We start from the raw sequence: 21,383 nt of genomic DNA, 5'->3' as shown, positions 1-21,383 counted from the left end.
GGGGTGCTAAAAGAGATTGAATCCTTTGAGGTTTGTTTGTTTAGAGTGTCTCTGTCCTTCCGTTTTGTTAAAAGTACCATATTAGCAATCCTAGGTTTGTGTTGTAAAGATCTGATGAAGTGAAATAGCTCAACTGGAATGGTTACCCTGTTCGGTTTAGACCTTGAGTGCTGGTTGAAGTTTGGTGTGAAATCTAACCTCTTTAACCTCTTTCTTTTTCCTTCCTTCTGAGCCAGTAAGCTAGAGTGCACCAGGTGTCCACTTAAACCTTACTATTTCTTTCATTCCATTTACAGTAAAACTTGCTCAAAAGTTTATGAAATTTCAATAAACTGAAACAGCGTCCACTGCAGTGAGCATGTATTTGAGAGAGAGAGGTAAATTACAGTGCAGTGATGGTCTTTACACTTTCCTAACCTGAGATTGTTTCAAAGATGTGAATTGATGGTGATGACAGTGAGCTACAGTGCCCACAAGAACTCCCACTGTTTCGTATGAAGTTTGAAACTTTCATACCCAATATAGACGAACTCTTCATAGGTCATATTGTTTACAAGTCATGTTCAACTTGCTATTCAGATTTAAGTGTGTTACCCTGTGTTCCCTGGTAGATCAACTGGTTATTCATTAAATAAGATAATTGCATGGCAACACATGGATGCTATTTCTAATAAAGTTGTGCTTATAATCACTTTTGTACTCCTGGTTGACTGTTCTTGTGACCAGGGGAGACTATCTACGATGCTGCAAGATCTGTTACCCGCTCTGTGCTTTTGTCATCCTTGCCGCCTGTGTCGTGGCCTGCGTTGGCTTGGTGTGGATGCAAGTTGCCCTCAAGGAGGATCTGGATTCCCTCAAGGAAAAATTTAGAACAAGTAAGTGGTCACACATTTCAGAGTATTATCTTGGATTCTTTTCTAGGTTCTAGGACAGTGGACCATGCTAAATTAAGAGTTTTGCCCACTGGCGAAGCAATTGTACATTATACATTTTTTCCATCGTTTTTATACTCTTTCTTAGCTGTCAGCTTGAATACGGTCACAGTTATTTGTTTTAAACACACAAACAAAAAAAGAGTGCTCATGCACCATCAGGACAAATAGCATCTGAAAAATGGCCTTGTAGTCAACACTTAGGGTACAGAAGGGAAACGCTAAGGTCCAGGAGTCTAGAACCTTGGTTAACTTCTACCTGTCGCAACTTTGTATAAAGTGGCAGTGACAACACTGGGCTATTTCCTTCTTCCTTACAGGGACATTTGAGAAAGAACATGGGAGTCTGTCAAACCATTTCTTCCTTAAAAACTGTATAGGAACAAAGGGATAGGCGATGATGATGATGATGATGATGATGACGACACAACAATAATAATAGCATTTATGGAGTGCTTACTGTGTACCAAGTCACAAATATTTGTCTCCTGAGTGAGTTTTAAAGTTTGAGATTTTTTTAAGTTAAAGAGTTTTATATATCCTGAATTATAAAGTTGTATTTTTCACATCCAAAGTACTTTTTTAAAAGGTGTATTTGCATGATAGCTTTTACTAGATTTAACCTTAATGTCTTCCTTTAGCAATACAAAGCTCTTTGGTTCTAGGTTTCAAGGGTTAATTTTCTCAACTAAGGAACCAGTTTTAAGTTTATCACAAATACCCTAACCTTCGCAGCGTTCGCACACCCAGAAACTGACCACCAGGCTTTCTCAAGGACATAAAGAAATCTGGCCCCGGAACTGGAATTAGAGTTGTTTACATCCCATCTTAAGAGTTTGTACATAAATCACAACATCCTAGCTTTCCTCCATTCCAGCTTCTCTTTGCTGCCTGCAGTTATTCCAGCTCTGAACCTAACCTAGGGACAGCTAATCCTTAGTGTGTTGATGACAGTCTTAGTGATTTTGCTTGGGGAAAAAAAAATGTTGAAATGCTAACTTTGGTTTTCTTCTGAGTTTCTGATTCAGAGAATGGGATTGGGTAACCTCACAATTTTCTGCCAGAATCATCTTCACCTATCTGTTTTATCAACTGGTAGAATCAGAGTACAGTGTAAGAAAGAATTAGATTTGTATTCTAGCATTGTCCCTCCTTAATGGTTGTTCTTATCAACCAAGGTGTTTCTAAGGCCAGTGTTTTCACTATAATGATTATAACTTGGAAATGAGATTCTCATAAACAATGTTTAACTATAAATAACCACTGAAGACACCTGTCTGTGCCATCATCTGTCCATAATTAGTTGGGCTTCCTAGGTTTGTGCCACAGCTGGTTTTCATCACATGTAGCAATTATTTATTTATACATTTCAAAACATTGCTCAATTCTACCTCTCAGGGATTCTTTTCTCTGACTCCTCTGTGCCTGTGTTTATAGAACACCCATGTAACTTAGACCTTAGCTTTTCAGGGAATTTCTTTGTTTAGAAATGCATATTTCTTTGTTTAGAAAGTCTATACATGTAATGGACCTGCAGTCAAGCAGTCAACAAATATTTATTGAGCACTTGTTAATACCAATCCCTAGAAATACTATATCCAAGAGATTCCAGGAAGTGTACCCTGGACTGTAAAACCTGTTTTCTGTCAGTGAGCAAAACATTCCCCTGGGACCCTGACTACATTTGTCAGCCAGAGGAATGAAGCAGATTTAGATTTGTCAGTCCAGCTGCCTTGTTGGCTTTGGTTTGCTACAATAGAAATGACAGCACCTGTAACATCTAAAGCAGGACTTCTGAGGGAGGCTGGCGGTGGGGCTCGGGGCATGTTGTCAGTCTATGGGCTGAACCAGGGTGGACCACGTGCACAAGAGTTTTTTGTGAAAACCATTGTCTTGACTAAATGCAGTTATTTCTTGTTAAGTTAAATAACTTTTCTTTGAATTATGCTTCTGTTTTAAATATATTTCAACAAGTTAATTTTTCTTGTTTTTCAAGCGGACGGTGAAATCACTAACTCAAATAACACCATCTGCTGGGCTGGCTTTCATACTTTTTTTGAGAAACTCAGAGTCCATTGTTCTTTATCTCAATAAATTTCTAAGACACTTGTGAGGAAATGAGATAGGGTTGCTGAAATATCTGAAATAGAAAGCAAAGCAGATAGGCTTGGTATCTTGCCTTGTGATCAAGAAGTAACTTGATCCTTAAGCTAAAAGTACCGTCTGTCTTTGAAACTTGTAGCTCAGTATTCTTTTTCCAGAACAGGTACTCCAAAAGATCTCCACAGTTACTCTAAGGAAGATTCTATTCCCAACCCTCCCTCTCTGTCACTCGAATATGAAACACTAGAGTAATAGAATTTGGAAGAGAAGGAAAGTATTAATAAATGACCTTTTTGGTCATACAGGCAGAGTAACAGTTTGGTTATTTAGTACAGAACTTAAAAATGGTCTTGTGCTAATGATATTAGGATGTAAGTGTCTGGTAACTGGAGTATACTAGAAAGAGAGTCTTAGGAGCAAAAGGTTTGACTGTTGAATCCTGGCTTGCTCATTACTAGCTGTAAAACTTAGACAAGTCACTTATTCTTTCTGAACTTTCACTTTCCCATCCATAAAACATAAAGATGTATTTGTGTTACCAAAGCACTTTGGGCATTCCTCTGTCATAGCATCTATCACACCATATAGTCACAACACCTCACTCCATGCTAGACTGAGAGCTTCTGGGTCTTTTTATGCACTAGGACTGAGTTAATGGCTGGGCAAGTGGTAGGGAGTCAATAACAAGTTGAATAGTTACATAAAGTTTATTGTAAAGTATAAAAGCTTATAAAATATTGCCATCGGCATTATATGTGTTCTCTCTGAAGGGTGCATGCAGAAATCTTTATTTCCTGATCTTAAATATCAGGAAAAGAGGTAAATAAGTTCAAAGCATCATTATACTAAATTTTAAATGAGTTGCTTTCCTGGTTGAAAGAACATAAATTAGTAATCATAAGTTGTTTGTTTGCTACACTTCCTCCCATTTATATATCAGAGTGCCTTGATTTGGCTTGTCTCCTAGAAAGCCCCAAATCAGTTAGTGAATGTGATCCCCTCTTGGCTCATACAATCCTCAGGATCAGGAGTGTTTTCAGGGCTTGCAAGCTTTATATGTTTATTAGTTAATAATTGTAACTCAAGTTATTTATGTGTTTGTCTTCCTCTTCCCCTTCTACCTTCTACTTCATTTGTATAGACTGCAGGAAAGAGAGAGACTCTTCCCCCACCTGCCCTCACTTGGGATGTTTGACCACCTAAGAATGGCAGACATGTGGGATGAATTAGTAGGTTGGTACAAAAGTAATTGTGGTTTAAAAGGTTAAAAATAATTGCAAAAACTGCAATTACTTTTGCACCAACCTAATACTTTGCAAATTAACTGAATATGTTAAAGAAATTCACTGAAATGCTAAGTGCTGCATTTGTTTAGACTGGTAAAATGTTCTTACTGTATGAGATGGATATAATCCTGCAAACCATGTATAAATCAAATGTTACATTTAAAGCACTTAGGGAAATCTTTATAAAGTAATCCTTTGGCACATATTTTTGAGAAATGAATAAAAATATTAATTTCTTTTAAAGATTCTGAATTTTCAAATAGTGGGCTTGTTTGTAGTAGCAGTGTCACCCCACCACCTCTAATTTTTGTTGTGTGTGGGTTTTTTTTTTAGTATGTGGTCTATTTTAAAAACTTGTATTTATTTTAAGTCTGTTTTTCCAGGAGCCATCAGCTCCAAGTCAAGTAGTTGTTTCAGTCTAGTTGTGGAGGGTGCAGCTCACAGTGGCCCATGTGGGGATCAAACTGGCAACCTTGTTGTTAAGAGTACCACACTCTAACAACTGAGCTAACCAGGCTGCCCCTTGTTGGGATTTTTTTTTTTTTTTTTTTTTTTTTGCTGAGTTTTGTTTGTTATGTCTTTTTTAATAGGATAATATTATCTCCATTTCATACCATCAAATAATTTCACTGGACAAGCATTTGAGTTGTTCTGTATACCTGTCACTGTGGTGGGCCTGGGAATGCATCCCAAATGAATAAGATTTGGTCCCTGTCTTCAAGCAGCTCTCTGTCTGGTGGGGGAGACAGAGAGTATATAGTTACAGCACAGTGTGTTAAGTGCTTGGTAAAGTTGGGAGTAATAAAGAAGTGGCGGTGTTTGGGGGTACAGCTTATTGTGCTGAATCTTGAAAAGAATTAACTTGGCAAAGGTGACAGAAAGGAAGGGGCAAGCCAAGGGCATCTAGGCGGAAAGAATAGAAGGTGCGGGGTCACTAAGGCTTAAAGAGGTTGGTGTGTCAGGAAAATATGCTTGGCTAGAATATAGATTGATGAAAAATATGGCTGGGAGGTAAGCAAAGGCCAGATTTATCCAGTCAGTAATACTTACATAGTGCCTGAAATGTGCTAGGTATATTCTAAGTGCTGACCATACAGAAATGAACAAAAAAAGTCTTGGTGCTTACTTTTTGGTAAATTGTTTTATATTTGTTCTGTGTGCCAGTTTTGGTTTTAAAGAAAGCATATAATTAATCAGGCAGTCTGTGGCTTTAAAAGAAATGATGTAGGTTTTATTCTGGAGGACCAGCCATTATTGATATTTTATTTTCCATAGAAAGGAAAAATACTTTTTAAGAAGAGAAAGCACTCTTTCAGGCCTCTGCCTTTAGGCTGACAAATCTCTAAACCATTGTTTCCCAAAGGAAAGGCCAAATATCACCTAACATGTTCCTTTATGTTCTGTTTCACTTTGACCTTTTGAGTTGATTTAAGATTTAAGAAATACTCTGCTGTTGATGAAAAAGATTTAAAATCTTAGCCCTCACAATAGTGCTTGAGAGGTGGTAAGAACCCACCTTGCGTTTGACCAGTTTGAGATAGGAAAACAATATACTTTAAGCACTTGGAGATATAACTTAACATTTTCACCGTGAGCATTAATGGAGTAAGGTTTATAAATTTTCATTGACTAATCAAAAAGCTCCTTTACTGAGCTGATCAATACTTAACACTTATTACTACATGCTTGTCCAGCTGTGTTTAATACTTTATAGTCATTTTGTCCACTTGATTCTAAAAATCCTGTAAAGTATATTTTATCTCTGTATTACAGATAAGGAAACTGAACTCAGAATTTGAGTCATTTGCTCAAGATCCAGTTAGTAAGTTACAGAGTTGAGATTCAAGTCCAACTCTTTCTGCTGATATTCATCATTATCATTTTTAGCCATCTGATTTTTTAAAAGTTGTATTGCCAACAGTGGAATAGTTCCAGTTGAAAGGGAACTTTAGTGTTAAAGATATACATTTACATAAATAAAAGAACTGTGCAGTTGATAGATACGAATTCAGTCTTATCCACCCAAATTAACTTTTATTAACCTTTTTTCTTTCCTACTGTATGATTATTTCTTTTATCTTAGAGCCATGAGGGAACTTTATGGCTATTTATGATTGTTCTTATTTTTGCTTTTAGTGGAATCTAATCAGAAAAGCTCATTCCAAGAAATTCCCAAACTTAATGAAGAACTACTCAGCAAACAAAAACAACTTGAGAAGATTGAATCTGGAGAGCTGGGCTTGAACAAAGTCTGGATAAATATCACAGAAATGAATAAGCAGGTAGCAAAAGTGTTATTTTATTATTGTGTAAGCTATGAATGTTTAGTTTTTGTTTAGTATGAATTTGTAGGTATAGGGAACTCACTTCAGATTGTTTTACTTTTTGAAATGGTATTTTGTATATTACGGTCCCCACATGTTAAAGCCAGGTAAAATAGGTAATAGTTATGCATTTACCAAATATTTAAAATGTTAACTCTTTCTGCAAAGGAATAGTTTCACCTAGTAGAGCAATTTAGAGGGAGTTGAAAATTCTTGAGTTGACTTTTCCTAAGGAGCAGTGTAGGTATCAAATAAGGGTGCCATCTAACCCCCAACAAAAGAGGATAGCCTAGTTTTATTAGGTAATGAGAGCTTATTTTGTTTAATAGAGTTTACAAACTTACAGACATAGCCTTGGGGTGTATTGCTATATACTATACTAAAACAAATCTGGAAACCATCCCCAGCTAGTGATAGAACAGCATAGGAAGAGGTGGCAGAGTTAATCAAATTTCTTGGCCAGTCAAGCAAGGCTAGAGCAAAAACTTTTCCACTCTCTAAATTGGCCAGATCTCAGTAGTCATTGATTCCAAAAGAGGGACTCTGCCAGAGAAAAAGGGCTTATGCAAGGATGTTGATCAAGCATCTTGTACGTATATAGTTGCCACTGGGTTACTATAGCCTCTGTCCTCAGCTTTTGTAGTTTAAGTAGCAAAGATGTTCATTGGAAAAGAAAACTCAAGTACCAAATGAATGGTACACCTGCAAAGTGCTTAAAAGTAGATATGTCATCCTTGTTGGGGCGAAGAGGATAGTCTCTTCTTCAGAATGGAGTCACAAAGTTCAAAATCAGCCAGTAGCAGGGAGCAGTGTGCTGCGATACAGCACTTATACATGTTTCTGAAGCCACCCCCACATGTCAGCAGTACTGCGGAAGTAGAGCAGTTCAGCACTTCAGACCAGAGATCAATGGTCTGGGCCTGCGGCTTTCAAACTTCTGCCTGGAACCCACAGTAAAAAATGTTTTCTATCATTATTTAGTAAACACATACATATGGTAACTGAAATAAAAGTATCTGAAAACATTAGCTTACCCTTAATATTATGATACTTTATGGTATTTTATTTTCTGTTCAGTTCTATTAATATTTCTTTTTTTTTAATCATGAAATAATTGATTGTAGTACCTAGTACTTACTCATTATCCTTTATCCTTGGACTCTAAGTAATTAGAGAAAAGCAAGTATTCACTCCTTTTTTGCAACAAAAATACGATAAACTGCCCTTGCTTGTGTTCACAGAGCAAATGGCCAGTTCAGCCAGAGATTACATCAAATGAAAATAGACCACAGTGAAGCACTGAGAGAGAATTATCCTCTCACTGGGCAAACCATGGATTCCATTTAGATAGTCAGCCATGGAGTTTACAGTTCTGAGCAAGGATGAGATCTTTCAGGATGAAGAGCAGGCAATGTCAGCTATTTCCCATCTCCTTGTAAATCAACATAAGGGAAGAATCAAAGGGGAATTTGTACTTGTTGCAAGAGAACACACAGGTTTTCCAATTTTTGCTACTTATTTTGGTTTCTGAGTTCTCTTTAACCTTGAATCTAGAAACAAAGGAATCATTTTATTCTTGGCCTGGCTATTATTTTTTAATGCAAATAGTACCTGGGAAGACAGGTATGCAGGAAAGTTTACTTCAGTCCTAGTGCTTCATATATAAAACTGGGGGCGATTAAACTGAGGCCCTTTCCATTTTAGCTTCAGTAGATCTTCAGAGATGGTGGGACTGACTGATGAAACCAAGCTGACGCAGAGAAATTCTCTGCTGGTATGGGCACAGGAGGACAGACAGGTCGTGGTGAAGCTTTACGTCAGTCCAAAGGGAGCTTATCATTCTCTGAGTGATTTTCTAAAATTAATGTTACACATCTCTGATAATCTGTTCAAGTAAGAGGCATTTGTCTAAACCAAAATAGGTATAAAAATAAAATTAATATTCAGCCATGTTTTTATATCTAGGGGTAACTCTGTCAATTAAGATGCTTTTGGTGGCAATTTTTTTAGAAAAAAGCAATTCAGAGTAGTTTAAACAACAAGAAAATGGATGTCACTTAACAAGCGCTATCCTTATCACAATCTGAGTTGAAGTTAATGCAGCCTGGGGGGAAAAAAGCTATGAGTTTGAAATAAGTTGCAATCAAATTTTGCATTGAAAATCTTTAAACTAGTAGTTAAAATCTCATTTACTTTTCTGTTTTATTTATGAAATCTCTGATTTCATACCCATGCCCATTCTCAACCATTATAGGGAGTCTCCTACCCCCTTCTTTGAAGACCATTAATTCAACAAATGTTTAATGAGCTGCTTTTATGGGGCTAGGCCTTGGATTCAAAACCAAAAATAAGATGTGATTCCTGCCCTCAAGGCTTTTACAGTCAAATGGAGGAGATAGGAAAGTAAATAGCCTGATGAGCAATAAGAAGCTGGTCCATGTGAGCACTGTGGGGGGAGTTTTCAGTATACAAGGGGTGCCAAAAAAATGTATACACATGACTTGTACTCATTTTTTGTTATCGGTATATATCAATTATTATAATTTTAGTACCATTTTTTCGTTTCTTAAAATGTGTATACACTTTTTGGCACCCTCGTATATCTCACCCAGACTGGCTAAGGTCAGGCAAGGCTTCTCAGATATCTTGAGCTGAGTCCTGAAGGACAAGTAGGAGTTCAGCAGATGAATTCTGCAGAAAGAGAGAGGGTGTTCCAGGTAAAACAGTTGTACACTTGATCCTCATCATTTTCAGATTCCATATTTGCAAATTTACCTGCTGACTAAAATTTGTGACCCCAAAATCTGTACTTGTGGTGCTTTTGCAGTCCATCATTCACTGACAGGCATATAGTGGCAAAAAATTTGAGTCACCCAACATGAATGTTTCCAGTTGAGGTCAAACAAGGCCATACTCTGCCTTGTTTCAGCTCATACTATAAACAAGTTTCCTTTTCATGATATATTTAGTGCCATGTTTTTTGCACTTTTGTGTTTTTTTTGTCTTTGGTGATTCCGCTGCTTAAAATGTCCAGATAGCACAATGCTGAAGTACTATCTAGTGTTCCTAAGTGCAAGGAAGCTGTGATGTGCCTTACAGTGAAAGTACATGTGTTGTATAAGCTTCATTCAGACATGACTCCCACAATATACATTAAATAAGATGTCTTTAAAAGGAACACACATAAAGTTATGTATTATATTGATCAGTTGACGAAAGTGTTGTGAACAGAGGGCTCTCAGAAACCTAACTCTGTCCTTCCCTTAGGAGCAATGGTTCAGTAATCATGAATTCAGTGTTTGCTGCAAATTTCTAGATCATAACTACTGTGAAGAACGAGAACTGACTATGTGCAAAAGCATAGATGAATGAAAAACAGTTTGAATGAAAAACAGTTTGTTCGGGGAATTTGGTAGTTCATTATAGCTGGAGTTTGGTGGAAAGAGGCCAGAAGTAAGACTATGTGAGCAAGAGCTGTATCAAGGACCATGAGTGCCCTTCTGTAGTACGCACTATATCTTGGCACTTGGTCCAGATACTTTCTGTGATGGTAATAGTAGTCCCCACTCATCCAAGGGGGATAGGTTCCAAGACACTCGGTGAATGCCTGAAACCACAGATGGTACCAGAGCCTTTATATGCTGTTTTTTCCTATGCATAAATACCTATGATAAAGTATAAATTAGGCATAATAAGAGATTAATAACAATAACAGTAAAATAGAACAATTGTTAACAACATGTGGTAGTAAAAGTTCTGTGAATGTGCACATGCACACTCTGCAGCAATTTTTATATTTTTCAGTTGCAGCCTATTCCTGAATCTATGCAACCATCCCTGACTGCGGTAGATGGCTTGGTGTCACTCATTTCAGGGGACCCTTGCTGAAGTCTTTATGCTTCTGGCGCAACGCGTTTTCTGTTCATGTCTTCCACCCACAAATTTAATGCATTTTCCTTCTTAACTAAGCACTTATCACACACTATGGCTGGAATTATTGCAGCTCAGGTGTGTCAGTAAAACTAGCACAAATTTCTCTTTCCTTCTTCATAATCTCAGATAGAAGATTCGGTCTTACTATAGATCTTAGCAACTTCAAAATACGGGGGTTTTTTTCCTTATTAAGTTGAGAACTTCCACCTTTTCACTTAAAGGAAGCACTTTACAGCTTCTCTTTGGCATATCTAAATTGCCACCATCACTACTCTTGAGCTTTGCAGCCATTATTAAGTAAACAAGCGTTACTTCAACACAAGCACAATAGTGCAACAGTCAATCTGATAACCGAGACAGCGAAGTGGCTGATGGACAGGTAGCATATACAGCACGGAGATACTGGACAAAGGAATGATCCGTGTCCCATCACAACGAAGAGGGGTGGCAGATTTCATCATGCTACTCAGAATGGCGCACAATTTAAAACTTACAAATTAGTTTATTTCTGGAATTTTCCATCTGATATTTTTGGACCACAGTTGACCGCGGGGGTTGGGGGGGCTAGTGTATTTTTGTATGCATCTAATTACACTGGAAAGTGTACACTGTACTCTGAACTTCAAGCGTGATTATGGTGGTGATGATGATGATGTAATTAAGATGATAACTGCCATTCATTAAATACCTTCTTTGTGCAGGCCACTATTAGGTGCACTACATATAAGATCTCCTTTTTTGCTTCTATAGCCCTATAAAGTAGGAGGGGGTATCTCCGTTTTACTAATAAGAAAACTGAGGTTCGAAGAGGTTAAGTAGTTTGCCCAAGGTCATACAGTTGTGTAGTGGTGCTAACATTAAAATATTCAAGTCCAGGAGCCTGTTTTTTTCTGTTTTTCTTCCTGCCTTCCATCTTTATATCCTCTATAGAATGCAGTAGGTGCTCAGTAAAGTTGAAAGACTGATGTCGAGTTCCTAGTACTAGGGTTCATGATCATTCATCATTGCCTGTTTTAGTAATGTGGGGACAGAGCCAGGAGTGCAGTTTCCAGGCTCTCGGCCTCATGTGGAAAGGTGCTGGCTTGGGTAGTAGATGGCCGTCAGCTGTAACCATTGAGCCATTGGTCAGTAATGTAACTGCCGCAGCTACATTGGGGAGTTGAGTCGAAAGAGAGTCGAGGAGAGTCGTCGGTCGGTTGGCAGAAAAGCGGACAGCAGGTCCCACGTTGTGCGGATCCAGCCTCCAGTGAGACTATACTGGCGTGACTCCCCTACCTATGGCTTCGTGGGTGTTCTTTTTTGGCCTCATCATGTCCTGCGTTCTTATGTGGGGAGAGGGAGCAGAGACCCCGCAGGCCGCCCTGCATGACAAGTAACTTGTTGTTTGCTATTTAAAGAACACTTAATTTTAACCCCAAAGCAAAAAAGCAGCATTTCATTTAGTATAAAATGGTCTACAGTAATTGTTTTCAAATTTGCTAATAAAAAAGCCACATGACATGCATAAAAGTCATGACTAATCTTTTGGCTGGGGTTTTTTCTTAATGGTTTCCACTTAATTTACTTTTTTAGACTTTTTGGATTGTAATGTGTGACTTGTAGAGATAGGTTCTGTAATGCTTGAATCTAACCTGACATTCTAGAATGTGTATCACAGACCAGAGCAGTCCTAGAGATGGTAATGGGAGAGAGTGCCTCTTACCTCTCCATTCTAGTTACACATGTAGCTTTGCTGTAGTTTTCCAGATTGTGGCATTATTCCACTCTTAAGAGGAATGCTGAAAGGAACAGCTTTGCAGTTAATGGGAATGTAGTTTGAGTCCTAGTCACCAATTTGCGGTTCAGGTCTTATAAGTAAGGAGTCCTAAGTGGTGTTTGGTAATTAGAGAGTTAATGATCAGCTCTCCAGAGCATACTCGTTTCAGTGAGGCAGCTGATACCCTAGGCCTAGAGAGTTTGGGGCCTGGGGAGAAGTGGAACAGTACCTCACCTTATCCTGCCTGCATTGGCTTTCAGCTGCTCCTCTGGTTTTGGGTGAAATGGTAGCTGGCAACCAGCCACAGTGGCTATTTGTGAGGTCATTACTATTCTTGAGAAACTTAATCAAACAATCATACAAACAAATAAGTCATTGCCACTTTGAGAAGTGCCATGCAGAAAAAGTATTCCTGGGTCTATTCATGCTGTTGCTTCCTACCTATTACCCAATGCCACACTCACCATTCTAACCTAGAAAGAATACCTGTTTTATTTTTGTAAATAAAACTCTTACCTCCATCAGAGTCTAATTTGAGTCCTTCAGTGAAGCCTGTCCCATTCGTCTGCACTGATATTCTTTTCTCAGAACTTTGAGTATCATATTCAGTACTTAATTGTTTCTTTAATGTTACCCACCTACCTCTATCTACCTCCCTCCCTCTCTCCCCAATCCTTCCTTTCCCTTCCTCACTCACATTATATGCTCCTGTCACCAGCCTTCTTTCTATTCTTCGGATATGCCAAGCCTTTCCCTGCACTAGGGCCTTTACCCTAGCATTTCCCTCTGCCCTGAAATGCATTTCATTCAGTCTTTGATTAATTCCTTCTTATTATTTAGATCTGTTTAAATTTCATCTCCTTATAGAGGCCTTCTCTGACCATCCAGTCTAAAGTAGCTACCTAGTCAAATCACTCACCAAGTTACCTTACTTTAATTTTCTTCTAACATATCCCCCATCTGATATTTTTCTTATATAAAATTGTCTCCTTGCACTAAAATGTAAACTTCAAAACATCAGTGACACTTGTGTTCATCACTGGTACAAAATAGGGCTTAATAAATATTTTTTGCAGTAATGAATGAAAAATGGTCCGATGCCCTTGAACATTCCCTCCTAAACAAAAAGGGAGACGTGAACCTGAGTTCCCAAGTTCCCAGACTCCTCATTGGACCCCCTTTGTTAGAGCACACTGCTTCTCCCTCCAGGAGCTCTGCTTAAATTCTTTGCATAGTACTTACTATTATCTGATAATTTTCTTCTTTGTTTTTCTCTTACCTTTTCCTACAGTGTAAGCTCCATGAGAGCAAAACCTCCTGGTCACGCTTGCCACTGTCTCCACAGTGCCTGCAGCAGTGCCTGGCACGGAGAAGATGCCCAACTTTTGTTGAAGGAAAGAATAGGGGATCATGTTTACTTTGTTTTATGTGTATCCGTCTGGAGCCTACCACAGTGTTAGGTGTGTAACAAATGCCCAGAAACTAGTGGTTACTCTGTGAGGCCACTCACTGTGATTGCTATTGGTAGATCTGTGTCCTCCTCCTAGAATTTGGGATAGGAAAGCTGTATGGAACTAAGAATCTTTCAAGAATGTTTTAAGCCACAGTGAAAGGTTGTTAGAATATGATCTCTGCAGCCTGAAGTTTGAGTATTATACAGGTCCCCCTAGTCCCTATTCAAGAGAGAAGTCTAGCTATTTAGAATTCTACCCTTAAATAGCAGAAGAGAAGACGCATTTTATTTTGATTCATTCCTATTTTAATACATTCAGTGCATCAGTCAGCGAGTGAGTGGGTATTTATTGAGCCCCTTCAGGGTACAAAGTAGTACTTTGGTTGAGCTATTGAGTTTGAAATATTAATCACATTATTAAACCAAAACTAAATCTCCAAGTAGTTGAAAGTGCTGTTCAAGTTGTCAGGGTACCGTTCCTGCAGACTGTATTTTGTGATGATGGGCTTTTACTTTATAATATATGTTCCCACTTGGGCAGGAACAAAAGTTCAGTAAATAACTGAGGTGTTATTGATTCTTTTTTTACAAAAATGAAATCTTTCAGGCGTCTTTGATTATTAGCTTTCTTTCTGTCCAGTTGTTGAAGGATTGTGTTGTAGTCACTGTTGTAATCATCTTTTGGGTAATTTAAGATTTTTGGATCTTGTAGTTGCCAGGAATGGGATAAAGAATAATACTTGCCTTTCTCTCTTTGGCTCTAGTGTTTAAATTGGGCAGGGAAAGAAGGGGTATTATTGATGCCTCCCAAGTCTATTCAAGGTTCTATAACTGTAGTTCCTCTTCCTGTGAGCTGAACAGCGCATAATGTCTGGATCACAGAAACACATGAAATCCAAGGGTACCTTGACATCAACATTAACTGAGTTTGTGAAGAAAGCGTTCACTGTGTAGATTCTGTTTTCATTGTTTGTTACTCTTTTCCTTTCAGATCTCTCTGTTGAATTCTGCAGTAAACCACCTAAGAGCCAATGTTAAGTCAGCAGCAGACTTAATTAGCTTGCCTGCCACTGTAGAGGGACTTCAGAAGGTAAGTGCTATATATGGACACTGAGATTAACTTACTGCTTCTTACAGGTTTTCTTTGAAAGTCTGGCATTTGAAATCAGCTGTTCCAGGAGGGCAGTAATAGAGTGTATCACCATGTGCTAAAGTGTTCAGAACATCTCTGTTTGGTCTAGTTCAGCCTTTGCAATAGGTGACTTTAGCTCTGATTTACGTGGGTTCACACCTTCTTACTTGGCTCTCCAAGTCACAGGATTGCTCTGCTGGGACTCTTATGTTAACATATGTGCCTACTTGGAACACAAGCAACATCAGCCCCTGTAGCAGGAAATAGAAGAAGGGATTCTGGAGCAAGGGCACCCCAAACAATGGGTATCAAATCTAGGGTCTTTGACTTTTAAAAGTTAGTGTGTTATAAGTTTGATTTGATTATATGCCAGGCTCTATAAATATATAAATATGTAAATTATTTCCACAAAGGAGTGAGAACTTCCTAAGCCACAGCAGAAATAAAAGTTACTATTTTATAGCCACACCACTGTGTGTGCTCAGTTTCCATAGCTTGCTATTTGTCCAGTATGGTCATCTGCTTACAACTTTTTAAAAAAAAAGTAGGGGCAACTTGGATGAGATCAGATTCTTCTTGCCACTGTTCTTACAGAAGCAATGCCAGCAGTCTTGCATTAAAAAAGGAAATGTCTTGCATTCGTTAATTCAATAAACATCTGTGGAGCTTCCTCCAATATATGCCAGCACTTTGCAGTTGGTGAGAATACTAGTTTCAGGAGTTTGCTCTAGAGTCCACGTGGCTCTGTCAGCTGCTTCCTTAAAAAAAATCTTAAACAAGAGCTTACTGTCTTCTTGCGTCCTCATGGGCTCATGCATCCAGCCAGTGAGGATTCTCTAACACTAGGTATCTTTCAGTGCCTGTAGCTTCTATAACAATATAGCTTGCACAGATAACATCCCAGCTTAGAGATGTCTACCCAGTGTGTTGTCTCTTTGCAAATCTATGCCTTTATAATGTCAGGCACTACTTTTATTATAAGTGGCTCAGTTTTGAAGTGGTGGTTCATCTCAAATACCTAACTTCAATGTACTCATGTAAAAAATTTTTAAATGTTATCTCTTCTTCTCTTGGATTTTTGACTATCGGTATAATAAAAAAGACCTTGGTTTAAAATACTAATGTGACATTGTAAAATTGTCAGTATGTCTTAATAAAAGACCAACATCCACCAAATAGTAACACTCTTTTTGATGTTCCCTTAGGGTAGGCCTTTTTAAAAAGATGGCTCCTGAATCATATTACTAAGTCCCCAGTCCACTTGGGCTCCTTCGGCCTAATGAAAGCAGAGTAAGCTACTACTCATATCTAACTCTCCTCAGTAGTTACTGATGAGATTCAAAAGTAGATAAAGGACAAATGCTGCCAAGTGGAATTTTCCCTTCACCTCTGCAATGCTTGTTTTCCCAAAGCCAAAAATGGTTCCATCCATTTTTACTCAAAAGTCCTCATTTGATCCTGACTCAGTGGCAGTCTAAAGTGGTAGCTCTGGGGGTGGCCAGTTAGGCTCAGTTGGTTAGAGTGTGGTGTTCTCAACATTAACATTGCCGGTTCGGTCCCCGCATGAGCCGCTGTGAGCTGCGTCCTCCACATCTAGATTGAAACAACTACTTGACTTGGAGCTGATGGGTCCTGGAAAAAAACACTTAAAAAATAATAATAATAAAAATAAAGTGGTAGCTCTGGCAATCGGCCTGCCTGTAGCAGGGCTTGGTAGAGGCAGTTTGTGGGAGAACCTTATCTGTGGGTCCCAAATTTATAAACTAGTATCTTTTTTAAGGAAAGATTTGATTTACCTCTAGGAAAAGTCCTTTAAATTTGGAAAATGGCTTGTTTTATACATACACCTATGTATAGTTTCCTGTTAATTTTGTCAGGGTAAGCTACATGAAATTCATAGTTTGAAGCTTTTTGGAATAATTAAAAACACTGGCCTGCATTAGGTCAGTGTTTAATGTAAAATGAAATCCACAATGATACACCACTATACTCCAACAAGAATGGCTAAAATTGAAAAGACGGGGTGGCGGGGGTACGGGTATTGATGAGGATATGGAGTAACTGAAATTCTCATACACTGCTAATGGGAATATAAAATGATATAACCATTTTAGAACACAGTTTCGCATTTTTTTAAAAGTTAAGCATGTGTCTATCATGTGATCAGCCATTTACCTTCTAGGTATTGTGATGATGAGAAAGCATATGGTGAAGGGAAATTAAAGCATATGCCCACATAAAGACACATACATGAAGGTTCATAGCAGCTTTATTTGTAATTATCAAATACTGAAAACAATCTAGGTGTCCATCAACAGGTGAATAAACTGATGTAACCATACAATGGAATGCTTCTCAGCTACATACTGAGAGCCTACAGCATGGATAAATCTCAGAATAATTAAACTGAGTGAAAGAAGCTATACAAAAAAAAAACCATACTCACTCACTGGTTCTATTTATGTAATATTTTCTAGAAAATGCAAACTGATTTATCGTGACAGAAAGTGGATCAGTGGTTGCCTAGGGACAGGGATGGAAGAATTAGAAAGGGGCACGAGGAAACCTGGGGATGATAGACATTTATTATCTTGATTGTAGTGATGGTTTCACAAGCATATGTATGTCGAAACTTACCAAGTCATACATTTTGACATGTGCAGTTTATTGTGTATCAGTTATATCTTAAAGCTATTAAATTTTTTTTAAAGGAAAAAAACACTAACCTTACTAAATGTTTCTGTTCAGAGCGTAGCTTCCATTGGCAATACTTTAAACAGTGTCCATCTTGCTGTTGAGGCAATACAGAAAACTGTGGATGAACATAAGAAGGCCATGGAGTTACTACAGAGTGATCTGGTAAGGAAATCTGTAAATGCTACAGAAAGTCAGCATACTGCCACAAACCCTTTCCTGTGTAATAGTGATATGCTCTTTCCATTGGTCCAGACAGACCATACCATGCACCTTTTAAAAAGACAAAAGAAGCAATGTTTATTGATTTTTCTACAATGTAAATTAAGCAGTTAATGTGGATAGAATTAAAAGCTGAGTCTTTTGCAAATGTGCTGGAGGAGACACAGAGGTAAGACACAGTTTCTGCGGATAGAATGGCTAGGAAAGAAAATGGAAAAGCAGGAAAGAGAAGTGGCAAAGTTTTCTATAGCTACATAACAAATCATCCCAAACTTAATGGCTTAAAACAAAACATTATTATTTCTCACTATTCTTGGGTCAGGAATTTGTCAGGGTGGTTAGACTGGAATGATGAAAGGCTAAGTGAAGAGCAGTTCTAGGGGATGAAAGTTCGTCTTGGCCCCGCTCTAGCCAGGCCCCCAGTTGAATGCAGTTGTATGTGTGACCTCTGCCTATACCATGTGGAACAGAGTACACCCACGCCCGCTGAGCCCAGTCAACCCACAGAATCCTGAAAAATAATAGATTGCTGCTGTTCTAAGCCACAAAAGTTTTGGGATCGTTTGTTATGCAGTAGCCAATAACTGAGGCAGAAGCAAACCCCTACGGTGCTCAAGAATTGTTTTCAAATGTCTCAGTGCTCTGCAGGTATAAGCTGTCTGCAGTCATGCAGGGGCCTGCATTCATCTCCCGATGGGTGCTCAGCTCCATGACGGATTTATGAAGGGTGAAAAGGATGGCACAGCCTCCGCTGTCATGCTGGGGAGATGAGTTATATGTACATGAAATCAGGACTGTTCAAGGCAAACAAAAAGTTCCCTAGCTTCTCTACTCATTTCTAGGTCTGCCCCCCATGTTCTTTTCAGGCTTCGGAGTTTGAAGTTTAAACTGGGAAGTTTGTACTAAGGACACGTGGGCTATAATAGAGCTCTTACAGAGGGTTTCTTCAGAAACCCTTGTTCATTCTTTAGAACAAGTACTTCTCACTGTTATTTACTGGGGGGGTGACCTGGGGTAAAGGCATTGATCTCTGTGTCCAGACACCCTGGATTCTAGTTCCAGCTCTGCCACTGAGTGTGATCCACAGTGATAAAGACCTCTCTAACTCAACAATTCTTTTATTAGTATTATTATTATTAAATATTTTCTAAAATACTTTTTCTTAACTCAAAAATTCATGTTTTATAGAACTATGAGGTTCCCCGCCCCCTTCTTTTCTCTTTATTGTTGCCTTTTGTTTCTTATAAAAGAAAAGTTGATAAATGTCTAGGCTTTCAGATTTCCAGGGAAACTATTTTCACCAGTTGCCTTCTCTTACAATTAAATCTGCCTTTTTTAAACTTCCATGGTTGCCAAAGGTAATCCTTCTAACTGGCACACTTTATACTGAATGAGTCATAGTGATGGGCTCTGAAAGATTAAGCCATACAGACTTTTTCCATTAGAGGGGGAAAAGTATATGTAAACATGTTATACTTCCGTCTTTGCAAAGAGAGACTAGAGCAGTGCAGAAAGGATGGGAAAGGAAGTCAAACATAAGTCTTGGCATGCTGTTAAAACTGAAAACTACAAATGTGCATGAGTGGTTTACTCAATGCCCACAGCCAGTAATTACATGACTGGCTAGTCTTTGAATGTCCAAACCTCTTTATTCCTGGGGAAATGTTGACATTAACCAGGTTCAGACTGAGTTGGTCCCTGGGATGTTATAGTGATTCTGTAGTTTCTCTGGGAGTATAGGTAATGGGAAGAGGAGGACTGGTTTCTAGGGAATTCATTCTATTCAGAGAAAGAAACAAACACTAGGCGGATCTCGGTTCCCAGGTAGTGCTCGTCCAGTCTCTGCCTTAGGCTGGGCATCCCCAGAAATACCTGGTGACCTTGGGGCCTAGCACAGGGCTGGTCACACTATAGGTTCCCCGGCAATATTGATTAATCTATGGATGCCCCCTGCAAAAAGCTAGAACGTTCTGGGACTATCCCAAATGGTTAAGTAGACCCAGTAATTACATGCCTATACTAATCTCCGTTCCTATTAACAGAATCAGCACGCCTTAAAGGAGACCAGTGGAAGCAACCAGATCAGTCCATCACCTTCAGCTCCATCAGAACTTGACAATAAAACCCACAGTGAGAATTTGAAACAGGTACTTTTGTCTCTGGCTTAACTCCTGTGACCACAGTGGACTCTGGAGGCAGCCTGCCTGAGTAGTTTGAGTTCGGGATTTTGGTGCCTCGGCAGGCATCTCGTGTATATATTTGCTGTCTGAGGGTTGAGCAGAGAGCGATGTGTGATGCCATCGTAGGGATCCAAGATGCTGTCTTTATCTCCTCTTTAGCACTCTGCTTGTTTTCCCTGCATGTCAGTAAGTGGAGTACATTCCTTTTCACACCTTGAAACACATAGAATGACCAGATTATCCTGAAACTCTTTATGAAAAATAGCAATCTGGGCAAGTTAAAGATCGATGGATAGCAGATTAATTCAGAGTGATGGTTATTTTGAGCCACAGTACATTCTAAGAATGTTAGAAAGCATATCATTGAAAATCAAGATTCTCTAAAGACTAAAGACGAGGAAGAAAAAGGATATTGAATTCAGAGAAACATTGAAGAGAATAAAGGAAATCTTCATTAAGAAGAATTTCTGTCCTGAGTTTAATGCCCTTTAAAACCTATTGTCATCATTTCTATTTAAGTAGTAATCAGTAACTAAAGGATGTCAATAAAAATAATTGAATCTTGTACTAAATAATGCACTACTTGTTATAGTTTTGCTACATGATCCGATTTCAGTAATTGGTATTGTTCCTAAGGTAGTTTTGTTCTGACAAATTAGGGTAATGGACATTTCAGTTAATAACCCAGCAAGCTTTCCCACCAGCGGGTGAGGTAAACATTGGGAAATCAATTCCCAAGCTCTCAACTTCCTGGGACCAGAAAGTGAATCATGTAGGTAGTTCTCGTCCTTCTTTCCCCCTCCTGTCTAGCTGAGGCCATACAATTTCAGAGGGAATGAACTGGGAACGATTTAAAGTGGAGGGACAAAGCAGAGACAGACGATCGATGGTCTAAACCAGGAAAAGGAGTTTACTTCAGCAACTTGACATAATAATGGTTGTTCAGCACTGCTGGCTTGCTTGTCTAGTATACATCTTTAGCTGCATTCCAACTTGATTTATTTCTACTCCAGGATATCCCGTACCTTCACAACTCTTTAGAGGAGGTAAACAGTGCCCTAGTGGGGTACCAGAGACAGAATGATCTTAGACTCAAGGGGATGAATGAGACAGTCAGTAATCTTACCCAGAGAGTCAACTTGGTACAAAGAGATCTGGTTGCTATGAGCAAGGTAGAAAAGCAAGCAAAGGTGTCCTGTAGCATGGTAAGCCTTTTCAGATTTTTTGTGATGTGTTCTGTGTTTGTGGTGTGTTTTGTCTATGCATGGATGACATTCCACCACCTTTTCAGATAGTCTTTTGGCATATCTGAGAGGCTGCACATTTATATTGTGCTTAATCCGTGCCTTTTCTAATCCTTACACTAGC

General features: G+C 38.7%; 1 protein-coding gene across 3 annotated transcripts in view; it reads left to right on the top strand.

Annotated features, from left to right (window-relative positions):
• EFCAB14 (EF-hand calcium binding domain 14) overlaps window positions 1-21,383 on the top strand; it is a 34,852-nt gene that overhangs the window by 1,852 nt on the left and 11,617 nt on the right. For 2 of the 3 annotated variants that reach the window (XM_019749418.3, XM_019749417.3), the window contains exons 2-6: window positions 727-875; window positions 6,458-6,603; window positions 14,779-14,877; window positions 17,668-17,778; window positions 19,878-19,982. In XM_019749418.3, coding sequence (XP_019604977.3) covers window positions 727-875; window positions 6,458-6,603; window positions 14,779-14,877; window positions 17,668-17,778; window positions 19,878-19,982 — 610 coding nt within the window. Of the gene's footprint in view, window positions 1-726; window positions 876-6,457; window positions 6,604-14,778; window positions 14,878-17,667; window positions 17,779-19,877; window positions 19,983-21,028; window positions 21,221-21,383 lie in introns of all 3 variants that reach the window. The other variant, XM_019749419.3, reaches the window with a different exon arrangement.

The sequence above is a fragment of the Rhinolophus sinicus genome, chromosome 14, assembly GCF_057876585.1.
Source record: "Rhinolophus sinicus isolate RSI-liver-muscle chromosome 14, RSI-T2T, whole genome shotgun sequence".
NCBI classification, from domain to species: Eukaryota; Metazoa; Chordata; class Mammalia; order Chiroptera; family Rhinolophidae; genus Rhinolophus; species Rhinolophus sinicus.
The sequence above is the reverse complement of the archived record's forward strand: the minus strand, read 5'-3'. Positions and strand labels throughout refer to the sequence as shown.